At 42.1% G+C, this 22,526-nt stretch overlaps 1 protein-coding gene across 1 annotated transcript in view; it reads right to left on the reverse strand.

Moving 5' to 3' along the window:
• The window catches only part of SFMBT2 (Scm like with four mbt domains 2), a 219,919-nt gene that overhangs the window by 163,322 nt on the left and 34,071 nt on the right, over positions 1 to 22,526 (reverse strand). Inside the window, exons 3-4 of the mRNA XM_081091132.1 lie at positions 15,850 to 15,944; positions 13,236 to 13,476 (exon numbers count right to left, since the gene is read on the reverse strand). Coding sequence (XP_080947258.1) covers positions 13,236 to 13,476; positions 15,850 to 15,944 — 336 coding nt within the window. The remainder of the gene's footprint in view (positions 1 to 13,235; positions 13,477 to 15,849; positions 15,945 to 22,526) is intronic.

Here is a 22,526-nt window from a genome sequence, read left to right on the forward strand (position 1 = left end):
CAAAAAATAGGTCTTCATCTGAGTGCCATGGGCCAAAAGCTGATTGCATTACAAATGTGCTTCATATAAATGCTTAGTAACAATTATTTAGGGTGTCCCCAAAAATGTATACATACACTTTGAGTAATTATAAAGGCAGTGTTTATTAAAATACATTTCATTTTCAAAATTGAGCTATCAGCTGTTAAAGTGTATACACATCTTTTTGGAACACCCTATATGTATAATCCCACCAAAAGAAATCAGACACATAGTAAAACCTCAATAAATAATCCTTCATAGATTGACATAACATTTTTTTCCATCTCTTTGGCAACAGTAGTGTTGTTTAAGGACCAAACCAGCTGCTGGTATCTATGAGTGGGTTCTACTCCATCTTCCCCAAATCTCCCTTCTTCTGGATCTAGGTTTCCTGTCAGCAAGAACCTGGAGGAAGCCGTAACTGGTTCGGCTCAGTGGATAGAGCGTCGGCCTGTGGACTGAAAGGTCCCGGGTTCGATTCCGGTCTAAGGCATGTACCTTGGTTGCGGACACATCCCCAGTAGGCGGTGTGCAGGAGGCAGCTGATCGATTTCTCTCTCATTGATGTTTCTGATTCTCTATCCCTCTCCTTTCCTCTCTGTAAAAAATCAATAAAATATATATTTTTAAAAAACCTGGAGGAAGACTCGCACATTTATTACCAAGGAAATCCAATAACTAAATATAAACTTTGTAAAAGCCCAATCGTGATAAATCCTGTCAAAGCCTGAGAACGTCTAAACACCTACATTGTAAGAAACACTGTCTTACTGAGTGAACAAGAAGGGCTGTGGGAAAGCACCACCCTTAAAAATCCAGTCAGGGAGAGCGAGGGACCAGAAATGGGTTCAGGGCAGGTCACAGCTCATCCCATCCTGACTCCAGGATGGACAGGGAGCATATTCAAAATATTTACAGACCCACAGGCTCAGGTAACCATGGCTCTGGCCAAATGTACACCTTCCAGATTGTCACGGCCAAATATTTGCCCAGGAAAGGAAGGATTCATCAGGTTTTCAGAACGGCCTTTCATGTAACATAGCTGTCTACACCACCATTCTTCAAATTTTCCTGCTCACGTACCCCCTTCAAACAATTCTGAAAATCTGTTTCTTCCTCACGCGTTTTCAAATTGGCATTCTAAAAGTTTTCATTTGTTCAAATAGTTGCAAAGGATGTCACACTTTTATGGACTGTACATATGACATTTTGAATGAAACTGCTATATCGCTCCCATAAATACATTCAATAGAATGATCTGATCTCTTCCACCATGCATTTTTATTATTTCTTTAATTTATTTTTTGTTAAAAGTATTACACATACCCCTCTTTTTCCCCCACTGACTCCCTTCACTCCACTCCCTTCTCCTCCCTAGGCCTATTGTTTATCCATAGGCTATGCGTATCTGCATAAAAGTTTACTGGTTAAACTCTTCCCACTTCCCCCACCTTCCCTCTGAAATACATCAGTCTATTGTGTGCTTCAATGTCTCTGGATCTTTTTTGTTCATCAGTTTATTTTGTTCATCAGATTCCACATATAAGTGAGATCATGTGATACTTGTTTTTTCTCTGACTGACTTATTCACTTAGCATAATACTCTCCAGGTTCTTCTGTGCTGTCTCAAAGGGTAAGAGATGCTTCTTTTTTCCAGCTGCATAATATTCAATTGTATAAATGTACCACAGTTTCTTAATCCATTCATCTACTGATGGGCACTTGGGCTGTATTTTTAAATAGGCATAAACAGGAACTACTTTAGAGTCAGTTGGTGTACTGTTCTTTTTTCTCCTTGAAATCAGAGGTCCATCCCACACCCCTCAGACTTGTATCCTAAGGTTAGCACCTTTCTATTTCCAACAGTCTTTTATTGCTCATTCATACTACTTATCTGTAGCAACAAGTCATAATGTTATGTTTGGAAGATGACCACATTGTACGGTATATAAATGTCAAATCACTATGGTGTACACCTCAAATTGATATAATATTGTACAACACCTTACATGCAAATAAAAATATAATATCTAGTCAAACTTTTAAAAATGTCTCTGACTATTAAATAAAAATGTTCTTTTGGCTTAGATTATTAAAATCATTTTTAGTCCTGACCAAAATAGCTAAAATAACATGATATCGGCGCCCTCTTAGTGCAGCAGGCAGCGCATCAGTCTCATAAAATAACATGATATGGTCTGTGGAATAAACATAAAAGGTACAGTAGTCCCCCTACCTGAGGAGGGTGGTCCTGAGAACACCACACACAGTACTGAACCCTATATATACTTATACTATGGTTTTTTCCTATGTATACATTCCTACGATACAGTTTAATTTATAAATCAAGCATAGTAGGAGATTAACAATAATAACTGATAGTAAAACAGAACTGTAACAATATACCGTAATAAAAGTTCTGTGAAATGCTGTCTGTCTCCCTCTGTTTCTCTCTCGCTGATAACCGACCAGATCACTGAGACACCTACTGAGTGACTAACAGGCAGGGAGTGTCTTCAGCATGGAGACGCTGGGAGCAGGGGTGATTCAAGCGAGACAGCGGGAGGCGGGGGACAGATTTCATCACAACACTCAGAGCAGTGTACCATTTAAAATTTACACATTGTTTATTTCTGCAATTTTCCATCTAATATTTGCGGGCCCTGGTTGGCTGTGGATAACTGAAACCACAGAAAGTGAGGCTGGCTAAGGGAGGACCACAGTAAATGGTGGTTTCGTAACGTTATGTTTGGAAGGTTGGTGTGATGCCTCCAGTCAATGAGGCTTCACTTCGGACACAGCTATCCGTGTGCACCACAGTGACATTCTTCTCTCAAGTGGAGAAGGAGGCCGGGGTGGGTGCGGCAGGAAAGGACACCCCTGGTCGGTTTCAGGGCGGATCTGGAAACTAACTCCTTAAACAGACCCGGCCACTAACCCTTGGAAAGATGTCCAGTTCGAGGGAACATGAGAAATCCACTGTGGGAGACCTTGAACAGGCCCACCCATTACAGGGACCGGCAAGAATATAAACGTAGGTGCACATAGCACAGGTGGAAATATTTTAAAGTCATTTATCAAGTGAACAGGTTGTGGAGTAAAGTATGGCCTGTCCTCCCATGTTATACTGACAAATGTAGCGTCATCATGACAGAATCAAAGAGTTTATAAAGGACTCTCTAGTTTATATATGACTGCAAGTTGGCAAAACGCCAAAGATGACTAAATTTAATGTGTCTGGGTATTTTGTTGATGGGCTAGCAATGTTTGGATAAGTAATAAAATAAAGACTTACATACATTTTTATACCTTTATTCCATAACATTTCTTTTCCTTGCCCTCATTTCAGAGAAATTATTAACTATCTAGTTTTAAGGAATTCAAAATTTTCACATAATGTGTATTCTATTCACAGAAATCATCTAAGGGATTAAAACAAAATATAATTATAGCCAGTCTATATAATTTTAATATTTTTAATCAAAAAAATGTAAAGTGCAAAAATCAAACTTGAATTTTTTGTCTTCAAAAAAGCTACTTTTCATTTAAATGTTCTAAATTATCTACTAAAATTAATAAGAAAATTACAAATTATAACTAGTAAATATCAAATTTTTAATCTAAAAATGTTTAAATAAAATTAAACACTTCATTTAGTTTTTGATATGTTAATTTTACTACGTGTGTTTATAATAATAAAACTACTCACAGTTCTAGCGTTTAACATCTATCTGTCCAGGGCCAATGCAAAAATCAATGTCACACTTCCTGTGTGACGTCCTGTCTAAAGCTATGTATTATGTGTGAGACTGAATTTATATTGTAAAATGTTTTAATTTTGTAAAACAAAGTAAGTTGTGTTTAATATTGTAAACTATTCCTCAGCCACTATAAATAACTGTTGAAAATTCTGCAGAGAACAGGAGCACAGCCCTAGAAGGTCCGTATGACTTTAGAAAGAAGGCATGACCCTGGACAGTCAACATGGCCTTGAGAGAAGGCTCAGCCCTGGATGGGGCGCAGCCCTGGAGCAGAGGCATGGCCTGAAGGAAAGCCTGGGCCTGGAAGGTCAGCCTGGCCCTGAAACCTGGAGCCACGTTGGGAGTCTGAATAAGAAGCAGCAGGAAGTCAGAGGCTTGTTCAAGAGCCCAGAGCAGGAAGAGAATTGGGAGAAGCTCACCAGCACAACAGGCTAGAGGACGGTCAGAGGCAGGATGGAGAGCAGACAGACAGCATCAAGGGCTCCTGACTCAGGGTGGGGAACAAGGGAGGTCCATGGGGCAGGGGCAGGGCTGGAAGCAGCAGAGGTCCCAGGGGGCCAGCTGTGCCAAGGCAGACCAGTCTGTGCAAAAGTGAGTCCAGGCTTCTCTCGCAGGCTCTACCCCTGGTACACTAATCATCCATTCCGGGTATTAAAGGAACCGGGATGGATGGGAGCTTACCCTGGTGTATGGAAGCCTTCCTTTGAGCCAGTGGTTCTCAACCCTCTGGCCCTTTAAATTCAGTTCCTCATGTTGTGTCCCAACCATAAAATTATTTCCGTTGCTACTTCATAACTGTAATGTTGCTACTGTTATGAATCGTAATGTGAATATCTGATATGCAGGATGGTCTTAGGCGACCCCTGTGAAAGGGTTGTTCAACCACCAAAGGGGTCGTGACCCACAGGTTGAGAACCGCAGCTTTGAGCCGAGTCGGGGCAGCCCAGGCCAGGATCTCTAGCCGCCGGGAAGGTGGGGGCCGAAGGGAGGAGGGCAGACAGGTGATACTAGGGCTCTGACAGTTAAGAAGATGAAGAATTAACAGAGTTAGACAAGAGGCCAAGAACCCACAGAACTGACTAACCCCCACATGTCACACAGAACTAAACACACGCTTGATTTAAAGTACACATGCTGCTGGATTAAGAAGCAAGAGAAAATAAATTCATTTATGACTAACACCAAAAAGGAAAATCTTCTAGTGCCGCTTTGTGCTCACAGTTTTCATGTAGTGCAAAACACCCAAATAGCATCTGATACAATTTACATAACTTTACATAATCTCATGATTACCATTTGTCAAGGAAGTTGCAGCCCAAATCTCTTCCATTTATTTGCCTCCAAAACTGACAAAACATTCTGGACAAGAAGCTTTCCACCCTCCTCCTAAAAATCGCAAGGAGTCAATTCTACAAATTTCCTTAATAGTATGTTTCCAATACTTCAAGTCTGAACATTCTGAAGTCATATTGACACACGAAATCAATAAACAAATGTTTACTGACCCCTGGTATTTTCAAAGCATTGATTTCAAAACTGATGGGAAAATTCTACCCTTAGCTTAAAATCTACTTCAAGCTATCTGGCCTGGAGACAAGTTATTTACCCTTCCCAAGGCACATTTTTTTAAAAATGAAATACAAGAACAATGCCAGCCAATTTATATGGCTTTTCTAGGGTTCAATTTAGTTACTTGGTGCACAGTAGGCACACAATAAAATGATTTGGCGGGTGAGAAAAACTGTTTTTAATTGGAGATCCAGGATACAAACATGCTAAAATTCATGATTCATTCATACACTGGGCAAGAAAATGATAAAGGGATATGAAATCTCATAAGTTTCAAAAAATGCAAATGCCAATCAGGGATTCATAGGAGAAAAGATTATAATTTTTACTCATAAACAAATAGTTGTACATCACCACCTGTACAAAGGTTTCTGATTTATATGAGGACCATTTAGTCTGCCATCACTTGTTTGGTCTTTGTGTTCTTTCTTTCCACAAACTAAAAAAAATCCTCACATTTTCTTAGGGTTCTATTCATAAGAAATCTATTTCAGAGCCCTTTCATAAGTTTCATTCATGGCTCTTTGAGTTCTTACATTCAGAACATTTTTGAGCTGAAGAAAACCTTAACAATATCTGGTCCAACTGATGTTGTAAGACAGAGCCTCGGAAACTTGAGGTCACACTCTCAGAGGCTGTACGAGGCCCTGTGTGGCTCTCCTGTTTCTAGGTGTCAGCTCAGACGCCCATGGGGCCCGAGCAGATGAGAAGCCCACGCAGGGAACAGAAGGTCTGGAGAGCAAACCAACGGCCACCTGCAGTGGCAGGCGCTCCAGTAAGGGATGCCCTGTGGAATGCAGGTCCAACAGGTCCGCATCATCTAAGTTTTCAAGAGATGACCACAAACCAGATTTTTAAAGGAAGTGATTTATAAATGGTAAATACCAAAATTATTTCAAAATACTACTTAGATCAACACACACACACACACACACACACAAAGTCTCATGCAAACACAAACACACACATATCCTCATCTATGTATACAAATGCACACACATACAAACACACTCATGCATGTATGCCAACACATGCATGCTCACACATGCTCATGAACACATAAACACATATTTGGTCATCACACATAAAACACACCCACACATTGGCAAACCAAGTCCCCTCTGGTCTACACCATGATGAATCTGTACACAGGCTCTCCACCTGACCAGATAGGATGCAAAACCATGTGTTTTGTTTTTAAAAGGCCATCAAGTGCCTAGAGAGAAAGGATTACTCTTTTCCTACCTGAATATTCCTTCTTTCACACAACATTGTCAAAAATGGCTTTTTCACAATAGGATACTAACTTGCTTTTTAAAATATATACCTATGACTTTTAGTTTACTTACTGTCATACTTATCAAATACATCCTACCTTTTCTTATAACAATATGTTTTTTCTCTTTATATTAACGATCTAATGATTAATGAGTTTAATCCCTGTGCCTCTCTCAACTTTGCTTAAAATTAATTTTGCTCTTTAAGATTTTAGCATATATACTTAATTTTCTTATTTTTTTTATTGTTTTATTGCTTTATTACAAAGGGTATTACATATGTGTCCTTTTTTTTTCCCCCGCCCTTGACAATCCCCTGGCCTCCCCTACCCCCCAGTGTCTTATGTCCATTGGTTATGCTTATATGCATGCATACAAATCCTTCGGTTGATCTCTTACCCGCCTCCCTCCTGCCCCCGAACCCTCCCCGGCCTTCCCGCTGCAGTTTGACAATCAGTTTGAGGCAGCTCTGCCTCTGTATCTATTATTGTTCATAAGTTTATAATGGTCTTTATTATCCATGAATGAGTGAGATCATGTGGTATTTTTCCTTCATTGACTGGCTTATTTCACTTAGCATAATGCTCTCCAGTTCCATCCATGCCATTGCAAATGGTAAGAAGGAACTCTTACCTTAATTTTCTTATTAATACACAAATGAAACCATATATTTGTGACTGAGTAAGTTTCATTAGTATTACTAATATGTCACTTAAATGATAAAATACGAATGGCAAGCTCTGATAATTTTGCATAACAATCAAATTGTACTTCTCAGTCCTCTGTTAGACAATGGTTATGGATTGGTAAGGATTTACCATCTGATCACTTTACAGTCCTGTGCACCCCTACCAGCATCTCTTACTTTGCAATCAACTACAGTAAAAACAGCAGTCCCTAAAACAGCCCTCGGTCCAGGCTTCAGAACCTGGCAGAATCTACCCTCATAACATAAGGCCATATTCACACTTTCTCCTAATGCTTCATGAATAAACATCCCTTTATTCAAATAAGTTATATAATAACTAACTCCAGTAATTTTGATTCAAGTTTGAATGGTAAATAGAGTCATTCTGGCAAGACTGCAGAGTTTGCAATTCAAATTATAGGAATTTTCATAATGGGGAAAATACAAACTAGTGATATGATTCCTACGGCACCTAATGCCAATACTTTTCCTGCAATAGTAGAAAGCATACATAAATACTTCTCAGTGTAGAAGTGGAGAAGTGTTCTGTGGATGGACATCATCACATGCATTTACCTGCAATTTAATAGTATTCCTTTCAGGGCCTCAGGGGGTACCTACCTGCTAGAACTCCAGAGCTACCCCACACCAGACATCAAAAGGTATTGCTGCTCCTTCTCAATAAATAGCAGTGCAACGATCACTGGATTAAATGACTTCCCTACATTATCACTGTAAACAATAATTATTTGTCAGCTGCCCTATGTGAGCTTTGCATGTGCTTATGAATAAATCAAGCCTTATTGATTTACTAAGCCAAAACGTTTTACATCTTGCAGCTCTAATAAGAGCTAATCCTCCACTGCACTTAGTGGTGTACTTTAATGTAGCAGTTTCTTAACACTTTTAATAGGAAAGATTAATACTGATTAGCTCAGGAGCAGGAACACTGCTCTTTGAATGGCCAATTGGCCACGAAACCCAGGTCTCTTTAAACACGTCCTTGTTAGTGGCATTCTGTCTGCTGCTGTGCTGTTTCCTTCCTCATAACATCCTATCTAATAAAGAGGGAATATGCTAATTGACCCTCACATTGCCACAAAGATGGCGGCTCCAACAGCCAATAAGGAGGAAATATGCTAATTGACTGCCATGCCCTCAAAGATGGCAGCACTCAGTCCCCTCAGCCCTGCCGGGGCGGCAGGAGCATGGCAAGGCCAGGCCCACACTCAGGCGGGCCCGGCCACTCCACGTGCCTGCCTCCGGAGTTCCCCAGTCTCCTCAGCCCCCGAGTCACCCAGGGTCTCCTGAGGCTCAGGTAACCAGGGCCGGCCAAGGCTTGCACTGCTGGCAATGGCAGCAGCAGAGGTGTGATGGGGCGTCACCTTCCCCTGATCGCCGGGTTGCCTCCTGCTCCTGAGGGGTCCTGGACTGTGAGAGGGGGCAGGCTGGGCTGAGGGACCCCCCTCCAGTGCATGAATTTTCATGCACCGGGCCTCTAGTTTAAAATAATAATGATGGCTCATGTTAATTCAAAGGCTAAGTTCAGTTCAAGGAGTAAGGCAGGAAAATATGGGACTGTAAGGAAGGTTACATGTTTGGTAAAACTATCATCAAAAATAATAAAACAAGTCTCTTTCAATGCAATGATTTCAGAAGGGTAAGACAACTTTGAACAATCCCAAACATCTTGAAAGATCTCAAGTGTTGCAACCTCAGTCTGACCATGCAAGGCAACCCCCTCCCTCTGTCCCAAATCACCCCAAGTTCCCATCGTTTTTCCTGGTCCAACCATATTTTGAAGCTGTCCTCCATATACTGAATGACTCAATTCTACTTGTGCTGATCTTTCTCAGTCTACAATCATCAGTGAGCAAAAAGCTATCCATTGCCAGCGATCATGGACCCAGGCACTCACAGTAATTTCCCAACCTAGTTTGGCCCTCAATCCATTGAAACTTCATCATCTCCAACAGTAACCTAGGAGCTGTACTTCCGTGCTTTGTATCGATGCCTGGGCTAGATTTCCATAGACCCTGATTCCAAAACAAATTCCATTGCTCGTGCATACAGTAGGAAAAGTAGCACCTTCTCCCTCCTCCTTTCTTTGACAAGGATCACAAACCAGGGCATGTCAGACTAGAAAGCTCTTGAGAGATTATATTTATACTTTAACTTCATTTTAAAGATACGAAAATTAAGAGGGGACTCACCCATGTAGCTAAGCTAATGGCATAAGCAAGATAAGCATCTCAGGTCCTGGCTCCAACGGCAATGTTCCTCTCTTCATACAACCCACTCTCCCACCCCAATTCCTGGGATCAGTAAGAAACCTATCACCATAGAACATTCCAAACAAGACTATTATGTGTCATGGACTGCTTGAACTCATGTTAATATTCTGAGATGCCTTTCAAGCTTAACCACCAGAAAGATCAACCAGGTACATTTGCGGAATTCACAATGATATTAGCTCTCTAAGACAGAAAACCACAGAAACAAGAATCCTTCAAAAATAGTCTACAATTCCCAGTGGAACAAGTGCCATCTAGCCACGAAGCAATAATTATCCTGTACTGCAGCAATCAATAAAACCTTTTGCCTCGTGAACCTGCTATTTCCTGACTTTGTTCTCTGCACTAAAGATTTCCAAGGCATATTGATTACCTACTAAATTTTTTTAAGTTCTTTAAAACGAGCAATAGAGAAATTCTCAAAATTAGCATAACTTGTTACCTTGTGAAAAGCCTTCCAATCTTCCAGTCACATTAGTGGTTTCCCTTTTTACAGGCTTTTCCCCATTTTTCATTTTGAATTTGTCATGTTAAGTGTGTCTATGTCTTGCCTAATAGCAGGAAGTCAGTAGGATACAAATTTGACAGTGTTTCTGAAACTGTGACTGCTGCCACATTTTTCATCCAAGTGAGAAAGAAGAATCAATTAATAAACTACGCCTCTTTCTCAAGCAACAGCATGGATGTTTACCGAGTGAACCCATTAGCTCTTTAGAGTCTTAAAATTCAGTGTCGTGGAACTTCTCTCTAAAACTATTCCCTAAATAATCTATAACGTGACGCCATCTCACATCCTTTCCAAGGACGTTTAGCTACTACATTGTCAAACTTTCAGAGTGAGTCACGCATGAATGAGGCCAGCAAGGACAGAGAAAGGCTGCAGCTAGGAGTGGGGCTTGCCCCTTGGTTCCCTCCTGCATTCCCCTCTCCCGGTGCCCCCAAGTGTGTATCAGCTCCCTGCAATTAATGCATGTCTGTCTGTACCCTCCTGAGAGTGTAGGGGCATGTCTACGTGGCCTTTGCGTGCAGAGCTGGGCAAATGAGAATTATTCGTCTAATTTTCTAACTACAACTGCTATTTTCCCAATACTCCATCCATACAATTCATCCATTGAGACTGGTTTACTCTATGATAGATTAGAAATCACAGGTAAGTTAAATTATTGCATGTCATATCTTCTCACCTTAGTGGCTGTTTGCATTCAAAGCCAAATGGAATATTATTCAGCCTTTAAAAAGGAAATCCTGTCACATGCTACCACATGGATGAACCTTAAGGACATTATGTTAAGTGAAATACACCAGTCACAAAAGGACAAGCACTGCATGATTCTGCTTATTTGAGGCATCTAAAGCCTTCAAACTCACACACAGAGTAGAATGGTGGTGACCTGAGGCTAGGAAAGGGGAAATGGGGAGTTACTGTTCAATGGGTATAAATCTTCAGTCATGCAGAATGAAAAAGTTCTAGAGATCTGCTGTACAGCATTCTGCTTATAGTTACCAATAATGTACCGTACACTTACAATTTTGTAAAAAGAGTAACAATAAATTAATTGTCCCATTAATGGTACAATTTAGGCTGAGCCTGGGACTAAGAGAAGCAAGCATTACCAAAGGCATTACAGATAGTGTTCAGCCAACTATTTGCTCTTGCAGAACTAGAACAGGTGTGAAAAGTAAAGGCTCATGCATTAACACCATTCTCCAGCACTCACCTGAGAAGTAACCCTCAACAGAGGTGAGAAATAAAGACTCACACTTCTGTATACAAAGACACAACCAATACGGAAAGGGGCAGGGTGGGGGGAAAGGAGTTTTCTATTTAGATAACCACACAATTCAAAGAACAGTTGCACCCACATGCGCACCAATTAACAAATGGTTAAACAAAATGTGGTCGATCCATATGATGGAATATGATTCAGCTATAAAAGGAATGAAGTCCTGATACGTGCTAAGCATGGATGAGCTTTGAATACAAAATGCTGAGTAAAAGAAGCTGAACACAAAAGGCCACACACTATACAATTCTGTATATGGGAAATGTCCAGAATAAACAAGTCTACAGAAACAGAAAGTAGATTAGGGCCAGGGCCTGGGTGGAGGGGTGAGTGAGAGTGACTGTAAATGGGTACAGGGCTTATTTAGGGGATGATGGAAATGCTTTGGGATTAGACAGTGATAATGGCTGCACACCCTGGTGACTATATTAAAAACCACTGAGCTTTATAGAGATGAATTGATAGTATGTGAATTATATCTCTTTTTTAAATCAATGGGAGGCACAGTTCCAAATATGATCAACACTCAGGGCACAGGAGTCCTTGACCACAGTTGCCTGAGGAAGTGGTAAGATAAGCTGCCAGCTGGAAGAGGAAGAGGTGTAGGCACAGGAGAGAGCAGGTGCAAAGACCCAAAGCAAGAAGGGCCTTTCTCTCTTTCTCCTGAGACAACAAAAGGTCATGGTGTTAGCTATGGCCAAGGCAACAACTTTAATCCTGACATATATCCATTAACGCAAGTCAAACTCCTTGCATTTATTATGACCCCCCACTATTTATCAGGCTCTCGATTATGCATAAAAAGGGGGAGTAAGAAACCATTGACCATTCCCACCTATCAAAAAATAATATATCAGAACGTAAGAAGATAAAATTCAAATGCTCTGAATGGTGAAAGCAACTAAATATGGTGGACACAATGAACTCGGAATTCAGCTCTAAAACTTAAGATGTCACTTTGAAATAAAAATATCCATTCAAAGCTAAAAGTGGCAGACAAGTACTAAGAAGACATTACACTTGAGAAATAGCATCAGAAGTCTTCAAATATAACTGCTGCCGTCATCATATAATGAAACATCAAGGATAGGTTGTTCAAATATTGGCTGACTCAGTTTTTCACACTGACAGGATCATATGAGCTCCTTTAATGCATTTGTAATATGCTGCCCACTCTAAAGCAGGGTTTCTCAACTATTGGAGTTTGAATTCAATAATTCTTCGTTGGGGTGCTGTCCGCTACATTGTAGGATATTTTAGCAGCATCCTAGCTTCCTCCCACCAGATGCCAAGAGCTCCTTCCTCCTCCCCGTCTCACAGACAAAAATGCTTCCTGACGTTGCCATATGTCCCACCGGGGGTAAAATTGCCACTGTTTTATTGCGTGTCTACTCTTTGGTTTCTGCGTGCATCCACCCTGAGAGACTCCCCACAAGAAGAAAGATGAAAACTTAGAGAGAGCCTACAGATGCTCTACAGCACTGTTCAAAATGTGAAATCTCTAAAGCAAAAGAAATGCAACATAATCCATCAGCAATGGAAACCAAAACCTCAGTCTCAGCCTCCTCTCCTACCTCCAAAATCAGGCTCCAGACCTTTTGTCTCCTAAAGGCCATGATTGGCTCAGCTGTCAGGAACAGCTCTGACATCCAAGAATGCACCCAAGTTCCCTCTCACTCGGCACCCTCAAACTAATGAAACCCAGGAGGCAATCTTTAAAGTGCTAGACCTTCCCGCTAAATCCACTATGGAATCTCTGCAAGGTTATACCTGCAAACACCATGAATAAGGACAGCCTGTTAACCCAAAGGCTCTGAATCCTGGGCCAGCTGGGAGCTTACCATCCGGGGGCATCAGGGCCTTGTTGTTCTGCGTGCACCACCCCACGGGGTGCAGATCTGCTATCACCACGTCACACCAGAAGTCAGCCCGGCGGTCCTCCCCATAACCACAGTAGCGCAGAAGCAGCAGCTGCCCGCAGGTGGTGATCACAGTGGCCACCCAGTACGTGTCTGGGTTGTTCTTATTGGCCACTTCCAATTTCATCCCAGGCTGGAAGTTGCTCTGAATGCTGATTTCCACCTTAAGGAACCAAAAACACAGGAAACCTGTTATTATACTGGATACATACACCCAGAACATTACGAGAACTGTTAAAATCACAGCACTTAAATATGGTATTTCTGTTGCCGTTAGGACATCACTCTCTAAGAGCAATACAATGTGAGCCTGAATTTCCTAGCAGCCACATTAAAAAAAAAAGAAAAAGATAAAACAGATGAGATTTATTTTAATAATGTACGTTATTTAACCCAACATATCTCAAATGCCATCATTTCAAGATGTCATCAATATAAAATAGATTAATGAGAGATTTTTACACTTTTCTTTTCCAATGAAGCTTCCAAAACCGCGTGTGCCTTCTACACTTACAGCACATCCCAATTTGGACGACAGTCTTCCCAGGTGGCTGGTGGCCACTTCATGAGCTGTACAGCCGTGGATGGATTTTCATTTTTATTAATGAAGGATTATAGTCTATTAATATTTATCAGCTCTCCTCCCCAAAAGAAAGCTTCCCAGCCTTGTGGGCATTCCAATGCTACAGCATCTGATGTGTCTGAGTAGCAGCGGCTTAAGAGACGATGGAATTACGAATGGCTCATTCCTGGGGTCCTTGCTGCTTTTCCTTAATAGGCCTGGGGACACTCTGCTTCCTGAACTGTTGTGATTAAAAGGGAGGTGGGAGAACTGACTGGATTAAAGAGAACAGGAGCTACTCCACATGGAGAGGCACTGATAACTTATCCGTAAAGAAGAAAAGGAAAGTTGTCAGTATCTTTCTCCTGAACTGCCTCAGGCAACCTAATCAAGTCATCCCAGAATCATAAGAAGCTATGCAGGATCATACCCAAACCGGAAGTCAGGTGAGTTATAGCTCTGTTATGTTTTAATATTTACCTCTTGGTTTCACTGAATAACCACAACTACATTTATAATAAACTAGTAATTATAACATTACGAGTGTCAGTATAAAAGAGAATTAGGAATGTAATCTACTTTTATAAGGTCATGTGAATTTAATAAGGTCTTAAATTCCTTTTCAAAAGAACACTTCACCTCCAAAAAGGATAAAATGTTGCGTTAAAATAATGAATCGAAGTTCTGGCTTCCTAATTCAGCATGAGAGCCAAAGGCAAGAGCAGGTTGAGAAAATGCCCCAATTTGCTAATGACACTCAGGCTGAATCTTTGCTCTGGGTAGGCCAGTGAAAAAGATGTTTCTCAGAATTAAATGTTCTTTTCCAGTAAAACAACAACAATGCCAAAAAAATGTAGGTCCTGGAAATTGAGTATTTTCCTTGCTCACAATATATTGCTAAAATCATCTGTAGAAGCAAAAACCTGATAAAAGCTCAATTTTGTATTTCCTGGGACTTTTACTCTGCTGAGCAAGCTATTTGCATTGTTCAAAGGAATCACTGTTAAGAATGATTTTTTGGGGGGCTTGATCTAAATGTTTTCTGAATATTTATGATATTTTCTCTATTTGACTAATCTGCCCACAGAAGACTATAAAACTTTTATGTGTCCTTTCAAAATAAAAACATCAATGCGGCCCTGGCCAGTGTGGTTCCGTTGGTTGAGCATCATCCCATGCACCAAAAGGTCGCCAGTTAGGTCTTAGGTCGCCAGTTCAGCCCCGGGTCAGGGCACATGCCTGGGCTGTGGGCTTGAGCCCCAGTAGGGGGCATGCAGGAGGCAGCCAATTGATATTTCTCTCCCTCTATCCCTCTCCCTTGCTCTCTAAAAATCAATAAAAGATTTTTTTTTAATTTAAATTCTTTATTGTTTAAAGTATTACATAAGTCTCCTTTTCCCCCCATTGACCTCTCCCTGGACGACACCCCCAGCCCCCTGTCTGTGTCCATTGGTTATGCTCATATGTATGCATACAAGTCCTTTAGTTTATCTCTTACTCCCTCCCCTTCCCCCCAGCCCTACCCCCCCACCCCCACCCTGGCCACCTCGCCCACCCCCCCACCACCACCTCCCCTCATAGGTTGGACAGTCTGTTCGATGTTTCTATGACTCTGGTTCGATTTTTGTTCATCAGCTTATGTTGTTCATTATATTCCACAAACGAGTGTGATCATGTGATATTATCTTTCTCTGACTGGCTTAATTAAAAAGGTACAGACAAGGTTAAGATCACACATCATTTCTCACCCACCCTGAGCCCAGCCCTGTGTTAGATAAGATAAGCCACAAGAGCCAGGCCAACCCTACCTGCAGCTAAGCAAACAAACTTCCCCATTTCTTCTGTATTTCTAAGAAACCTTGACTGGATTTCCCTTCTTTCCTCATTCCCTTTCTTCCAATCGGTTTGGCATCTTCCTGCAGGTTCCCCTCCCACCCTCCAATGCAGGCCAGAAAGAGAAGGGAGGATACGTACGTGTTTGAACGATGTGTGAGGAGCTGCACTGGCACCCGTTTCTTCCAAGTACTCGCCCCAGTTAAAGCCAATTTCCTCCAAGCTTGAACCTTCTTCTATTGAAAGACGAAAACCAAACAAACAAACAAAAAAAACACAAAAATATCAATAGTAGAGTGAAGAATGGAAAGGTACTGGCCCCCAATGAAGACTAGAAAATCCCTAATTCAGTGGTTTTGGGACATACTATCAAATTATTTTCAAAGCTTCAGTTTGCTGACTTTATAAACTAAGGACACCCGGAAGAAATTCTGCTGGGATACCCTGACAAAATCGAGGATAACATTAAGTGCTCTTAGGCGAATGAAACGAGCTTTGTTTCACGGCATACTTGTTTCATATTAGTGCATCATCCTGGCCACTGTGGACACTCCATTCTTTGGGGAGATTGGAGGACAAGGTGAAGAAAACCATGGGGTGCTAAGTAAGTACTACGATGCACTTACAGTACTGGCACCCTTGTCCCCCGCTACATACGACAGCCGGGGATTATGGAATAATAGCATCGACTGGTAGTGCCATACGGGACTTCAGAAAGCACTGATGTCATTTCAAGGGGAAAACAACTGAGCCCAGAAGGATTGTCCAAGTGTGAGGCCCCTGGATAAGTTAGGGACAGAACAGACCAGCTGTGAGACCCAGCTCAGGGTCCGCTGTCCTGCCAGCTGCTGTGGCAGGGCTTTCAGGGCCGGGTGCGCCAGTAGAACCAATAGGACATGGATTTCCCATTACAAGGACCAAGGAGAAATACAATCAAATGCACATGACTCTTAAAGCGATCCCTATTTTGGCTCTGAAGGAAATCAAGTAATTCTCCAAACATTCAAGACTCTATATGTAAGATATTATCTGTATAGCTGAAAAACACCAGATCATTCATTTTAAAGTACGTATAGGCCCTGGACGGGTATCTCAGTTGGTTAGGGCAGTGGTCGGCAAACTGCGGCTCACGAGCCACATGCGGCTCTTTGGCCCCGTGAGTGTGGCTCTTCCACAAAATACCAACTTCTGCGCATGGGCCACGAAGTTTCAATCGCATTGTACATGCGCGCCCACACGTGGTATTTTGTGGAAGAGCCACGCTCACGGGGCCAAAGAGCTGCATGTGGCTCGTGAGCCACAGTTTGCCGACCACTGGGTTAGGGTGTCATCCTAATACGCCAAGATTGCAGGCTCAATCCCTGGTCAGGGCTCATGCAAGAAATCAACCAATGAATGCATAAATAAGTGGAATGACAAATGGATGTTTCTCTCTCTCTCTCTCTCTCTCTCTCTCTCTCAACTCATTCAAAAATTTTTAAAGTGAAATACAGATCCATAAATGTCATGTCACAATTTCAAATGGAAAGAACTAATCAGCTGTCACCATTACTTTAAGTGATTTGTAAGACAATCCTAAGGAAAGAACAACAGCAGTCAGGGCTGTCCATACATGCAGCTAAGTAAGAGCTTCAAACGTTTAGATTCTCTCTTCTTGCAATAATGTTCAACCGTGTATCTTCTACTAGCAGGAGGCTACCTCACTGGACCAAGAACAAATACAGGCAGGTGGGCCAGAAGGATGCGGCAAAGGGAGAGTCTAAGAAGTAAAGCCTTGTTCTTGAGGCTATCTATCACTACTTGTTCCTACTAAAGACTTTTAAATTAAAAGTTGGAAGAAAAGTAATTTTCTTGTGATACAGTGCATAATCTCAGAAAATGATAAAAGGGGTTACCTTCAATTTTGTCTACTGAATCAAAGTTCCTTAAAACTATTTTCTCAAATTTCACTCCCATCAAGTGGTTTATAATCAAATGTCCAAGAAAATAAAAAGCCATCTGAAAAGAAAACCCTCCCCTTGTATCTCTCCCAAAAGTCTGCTTCACCCAGGGACTTGCTGTCTTTTTATCAGGAGTGTGTTCCCTGAAAAAGCCAGAAGGTCCTGCAGCCACCAGCTAACAAGGACACCAGGTGGTTTCCGGCTACTTCGACACAGTAAGGCAAACCCAAAGGGAAAGCAGTCACATTCAGAAAACACATGTGGGTGTCACCCAACAGCTCTGCCCGCAATTATTTTGCCACAGGCAGCATTGGACATTGATTATCAGGATTGCTTTTGACCCACTAGCCAGAGCATCACAGCAGCACGATGTATCTGTCCAGGTGGTCTGGTGCTGTACCTGATGATAGCTAACTTGTCCTACTTTATTCTTTGCACCCTGTCCAGCCTCAGCTCAACCTTCCAGCTCCACAAAGTGACTACACATAAGAGCCATGCCGTACTGGGACATCAGCTCTCTGCTGACTGCTTCACATCTCAAGAATCCTGACAGGTGGACGCTACAGCCTCATTGCACAGAAAGGATGGCGGAGGCCCTGACGGGGCCCAGAAAGGCTGGAGCCACCACTATCACACAGCTGTCCAGCCAAGGAGGCATGAGTCCAAGGCAGGCTATCTGATTTCGAGGATGGAACTCTTACAAGGCACCTTCCTGTGTCATTCTTCTGTCCATATCACAAATTAGACACCTCCATTCACCACCACCACCCACTTCTCCACGTGGAGACTCTAAGGCTGACTTCTCTCTGTCTTTCTGCACTGATGAGCCTTTGAACATTCCAGAGCCAAATCAGACAACAGAAAGACACAGGGCTAGAGGCAGCAGCCACCTTCGGAGAGGCGAACCATATGGGCACAGCCCCTGAGACCTGCTTGTAAAGAAGGAGAGAACCAGGGCGCAGCCATGGGCATAAAACTCGGTCCTGGGCAAGAGCATTCTCTCTTTTGTTGTCTAAGAGACGCTTTTTGACATATTGAGGTATTAGCATGAAAGGGTTGTCAGGTCGAAAAGTTTGAGACATTTTTTCTGTGAACAACTTGGTCGAGCACCAGATGGGAGATGTTCGAGAACCAAGGTTTGACTGTAGATGCTTTCGTGTTCACCCAGATATTCATTCATTCATTCAAGTTAACCAAGAGAGGAAGAGGTACCATCGTGACTCCCAAGTGTGCGTCATTAATAACAGGGCTGAAGAAAGGTGTCACTCTCTGCTGTCTAAAAAAAAAATACTTTTTACCCTGTTTGAGGAAAGCATCTAGGAGGTGGTTTGGAAAAGAGGGTTTAAGGAGTGACATAACCATTCTGCCTCTAGAGTCTAGACCAGCCGTGGGCAAACTACAGCCCGCGGGCCGGATCCGGCCCGTTTGAAATGAATAAAACTAAAAAAAAAAAAGACCGTACCCTTTTATGTAATGATGTTTACTTTGAATTTATATTAGTTCACACAAACACTCCATCCATGCTTTTGTTCCGGCCCTCCGGTCCAGTTCAAGAACCCATTGTGGCCCTCGAGTCAAAAAGTTTGCCCACCCCTGGTCTAGACTTTCCCAGCCAGCTATCCTGCGCTAGATCCTGAGCTGCAGCCACCAGCCAGGTTTCCAGCCTCCAGTCACCCCTGCGATCCACTGCCTAGATTGGCACATGCCAATGACTTTGTCTATCCTGTTGCTGCTATTTCTCCTGATTAATAAAGGCAGTAATCTCAGTTCAGTCCTCAGTGGGCTTTTCCAACAAGTGCAACTGAGTTTTACTTCAGTCCCTAGTTTACTTGTGCCCCTAAATGTGTAGACAAATCGTAACTGCTTAATGTATAACTCATATCCTTATTGCTCCTACATCCCAAAACTCTGGGCATAAAGAGGCCAGCATCAGGTGATTTTTAAAGTATGGTAAATAAAGTATAAAATTATGCATGCAAAAAGAACTTTAATAAGCACCCCAAAAGTCAGACCTATAATGGAATTAAAAATATTTTTAAAAACCTTTATGCCCAGCACTGGTAACTTTAAGTGTGTTGTTTTAACAATAAAATCTGATACAAAATGCAGGGCTCCTCACAATACAGCCTTTTCAAATCTGTCATTTAGTAACACTTCCTCCCGGGCATGTGCCTAAGAGGCTGACTCTCTAAAGACATTTCAATGAGCAATAGATAAACATACACGATGTTTATGAGTGGAGGTCTCATAAACCCAGAGCAAATATTTACCGCTGATTCATGAACCTCTTAAACCCATAAACATTTTATCAAGGAAACTGACAATCTCCCTCCGTGGCAAATGATCTAGTTGGAGGCATTGCCCCATGATGTAATGAAAACAGACTATGAAAAGCTACTAAGAAAATGTCACGATGTAAATGAAAACAGCCTCGTTCATTAGTGGCACTCCGGCTTTAGAAAACAGAAACCTATTTATGTGACCAGAATATTTCATAATAAACAGAAAAAGAATACCTTACTAAAAGTCGGACTGCAAGCTGCTTTACCGTGAAAAACGGAATGAGCGAACGGCTCACACACCTTTAAGTAATCAAACCTTGGGCTGTACAATTTTACAATACGAAATAAGGCTAACTTTGCAAAGCTGGATATGAAAGCCCATAACCACTACCTCGTAAAAAAACAACACAAAATGGAGAATTGGCACGTTTGAAATGAACAGAATCTTACAGAGCACCTTCTTGTGTGCTAGGTATTTTTTTTTAAGGTGGAAAGAGAAAGAAAGACATTACATCTTTGTTATTTTAGCTGCTGATAGTCCATTCAGACCATCAGAACATATAGAAAAGAGGTGCATTGTGAATATATTAAGCAGACACTGCATTCGAATGAAAGTCAGATAGGACTGTCCAACGCAATCCTAGACCGGAGTTCTCAGCTACAGGACTAAACCAGGGAGGAGGGGACCGTCACCTAAACACAGAGGGCCTCTGCTATCTCAGCTACCCAGACTTCCAGAGAGACTTTCCAGAAAAAAGAAAACATGTAAAACTGACCCAATCTCCCCTCTTAGGGGAGGCAACGACTATTTTAAAGAGAGTTGTTATTTTTTTTAAAGGGAATACAATGGAGTCACATGAAACTAGTTCCTCTCCAGCATGGAGAGTCAGAGATCTGAATTTCTCTCTTAAGAATGTCGATTCATTTCCTCCCTGAATGCAAGAGCCTATGGGACTCCAGTTGATATAACCTAACACCCTCCCCCCCGCAAAAAAAAAAAAAAATCAAGCCCACATTTCCAGAGTAATGCTTTGACTCAGACTTGCCCAATGTAAATGCACACCACCACTTTATCTGTGGACTTATCAGGAAACTACATTCAGGCATCCTGGAAAAATTATGCCTGGGAACCTATTTATCACTATGTCAGCAAGTGTTCTGTTTGTTTTTATCACAGCCATTGGAGAAGCCTAGAGTTCCAGAAATCCAGTTCTAGTCCTCATCCTTCTGTGTGTTTCTGTCCATTCTGTCCTCATCCCCGCTTATCCCAGTGGTGTCCCAGAAGGGGGAGTCATTTTACATTAAGCTATTTCAGCCCTGGGACTCAAGCGTCAGTTATTGACCCCAACTATCTGAGCTTTCCTTAGGAAAAGAGGCAAAACTATACATGAGTAAACTGCCAATGAAACTCAGAGTCCTGTGTTAAGCTGATGGTTTTCATTTCAGAGGAACGGAGCATCAGTGCAAGGATCGCAGCAGCTTGGCGTGGGGACAGAGCAACCGAAGACACAGGATCAAAACACGGGAAGCAACCAGGTTGGACTCCCATCCTTTGGCCCCGTAATTTGGTCCAAGAAGAGCTGTAGGGACTTACATGTCAGGGAGTTGCAGTCGGGTGTCATATAACACATGGGGAGAGGGGATGGGAGACAACTGGTGGAGAGGACAAGAAAGAATCTGAGCCGTGGCAGATCTGGCTCAGATGATTTGAGTGTTGTCCCATGCACCAAAAGGTTGCCAGTTTGATTCCTGGTCAGGGCACATGCCTAGGTTGTGGGTTCAATCCCTGGTCAGGGTGGTGCAGGAGGCAACTGATCGATGTTTCTCTCTCCCATTGATGTTTCCCTCTCTCTCTCCCTCCCCCACACCCTTCCTCTTTCTCTAAGATCAATAAAAACATGTGTGTTTTTTTAAAGAAAGAATCTGAGTTGTTGCTGTGTCCCATAAAGTGCGTGTGTGTACGTGTGTGTGTGTGCGCGCGCGCGCACGCATGCGCACACACTTATGTATCCAGGCTGAAGGGCAGGCACAGCTCAATATTTCAGAGTACAAGGTTCCAAGCCCTCAGGATGAAATCTCAGGCTTGAACACAACAGCCAAGTGATTCTGCCTAGTTGTCTAACTTCATCTGCTACTTCACTGGGTTGTGGAAGACTTAATGCAACATGCATGAAGCACTTAAGAGAGTGCTGCCATGAGCACAGGGTCACGTACTTGTTCTATCTCATTTGAGAGTCAACTGACAGGCAGGTGAAGAGAGCTCAGTTTGCTTTCTGCTCATCTGACATGGAAATCTCATCTGAAACACTTCCAGGAAAAAGACCAAGACATCATCCAGCCCTAAGCATGTCACAGTTGGTCCCAGAACCAACATCCACACAACTGATGGCAGACAGCAAGATATTTTTATGTAGTAACAGGTGAAAAGGGAAAATAAATTACTTGGGAAAATAAATTACTTGACAGCTTCTACTTGGGTATGTTCTTAAGAGTCTAAATGTTCAAAACTAGATCCGAGTTTCTAAAAGTTAGCCTCTGCTCTCTACAAAGGTTTAGATCCTGCTTTAAATTGGTTTTCTCTTAAAAAAAAAAAAAA

The sequence above is a fragment of the Myotis nattereri genome (assembly GCF_964212035.1).
Source record: "Myotis nattereri genome assembly, chromosome: 1".
In the NCBI taxonomy this organism is placed as follows: domain Eukaryota; kingdom Metazoa; phylum Chordata; class Mammalia; order Chiroptera; family Vespertilionidae; genus Myotis; species Myotis nattereri.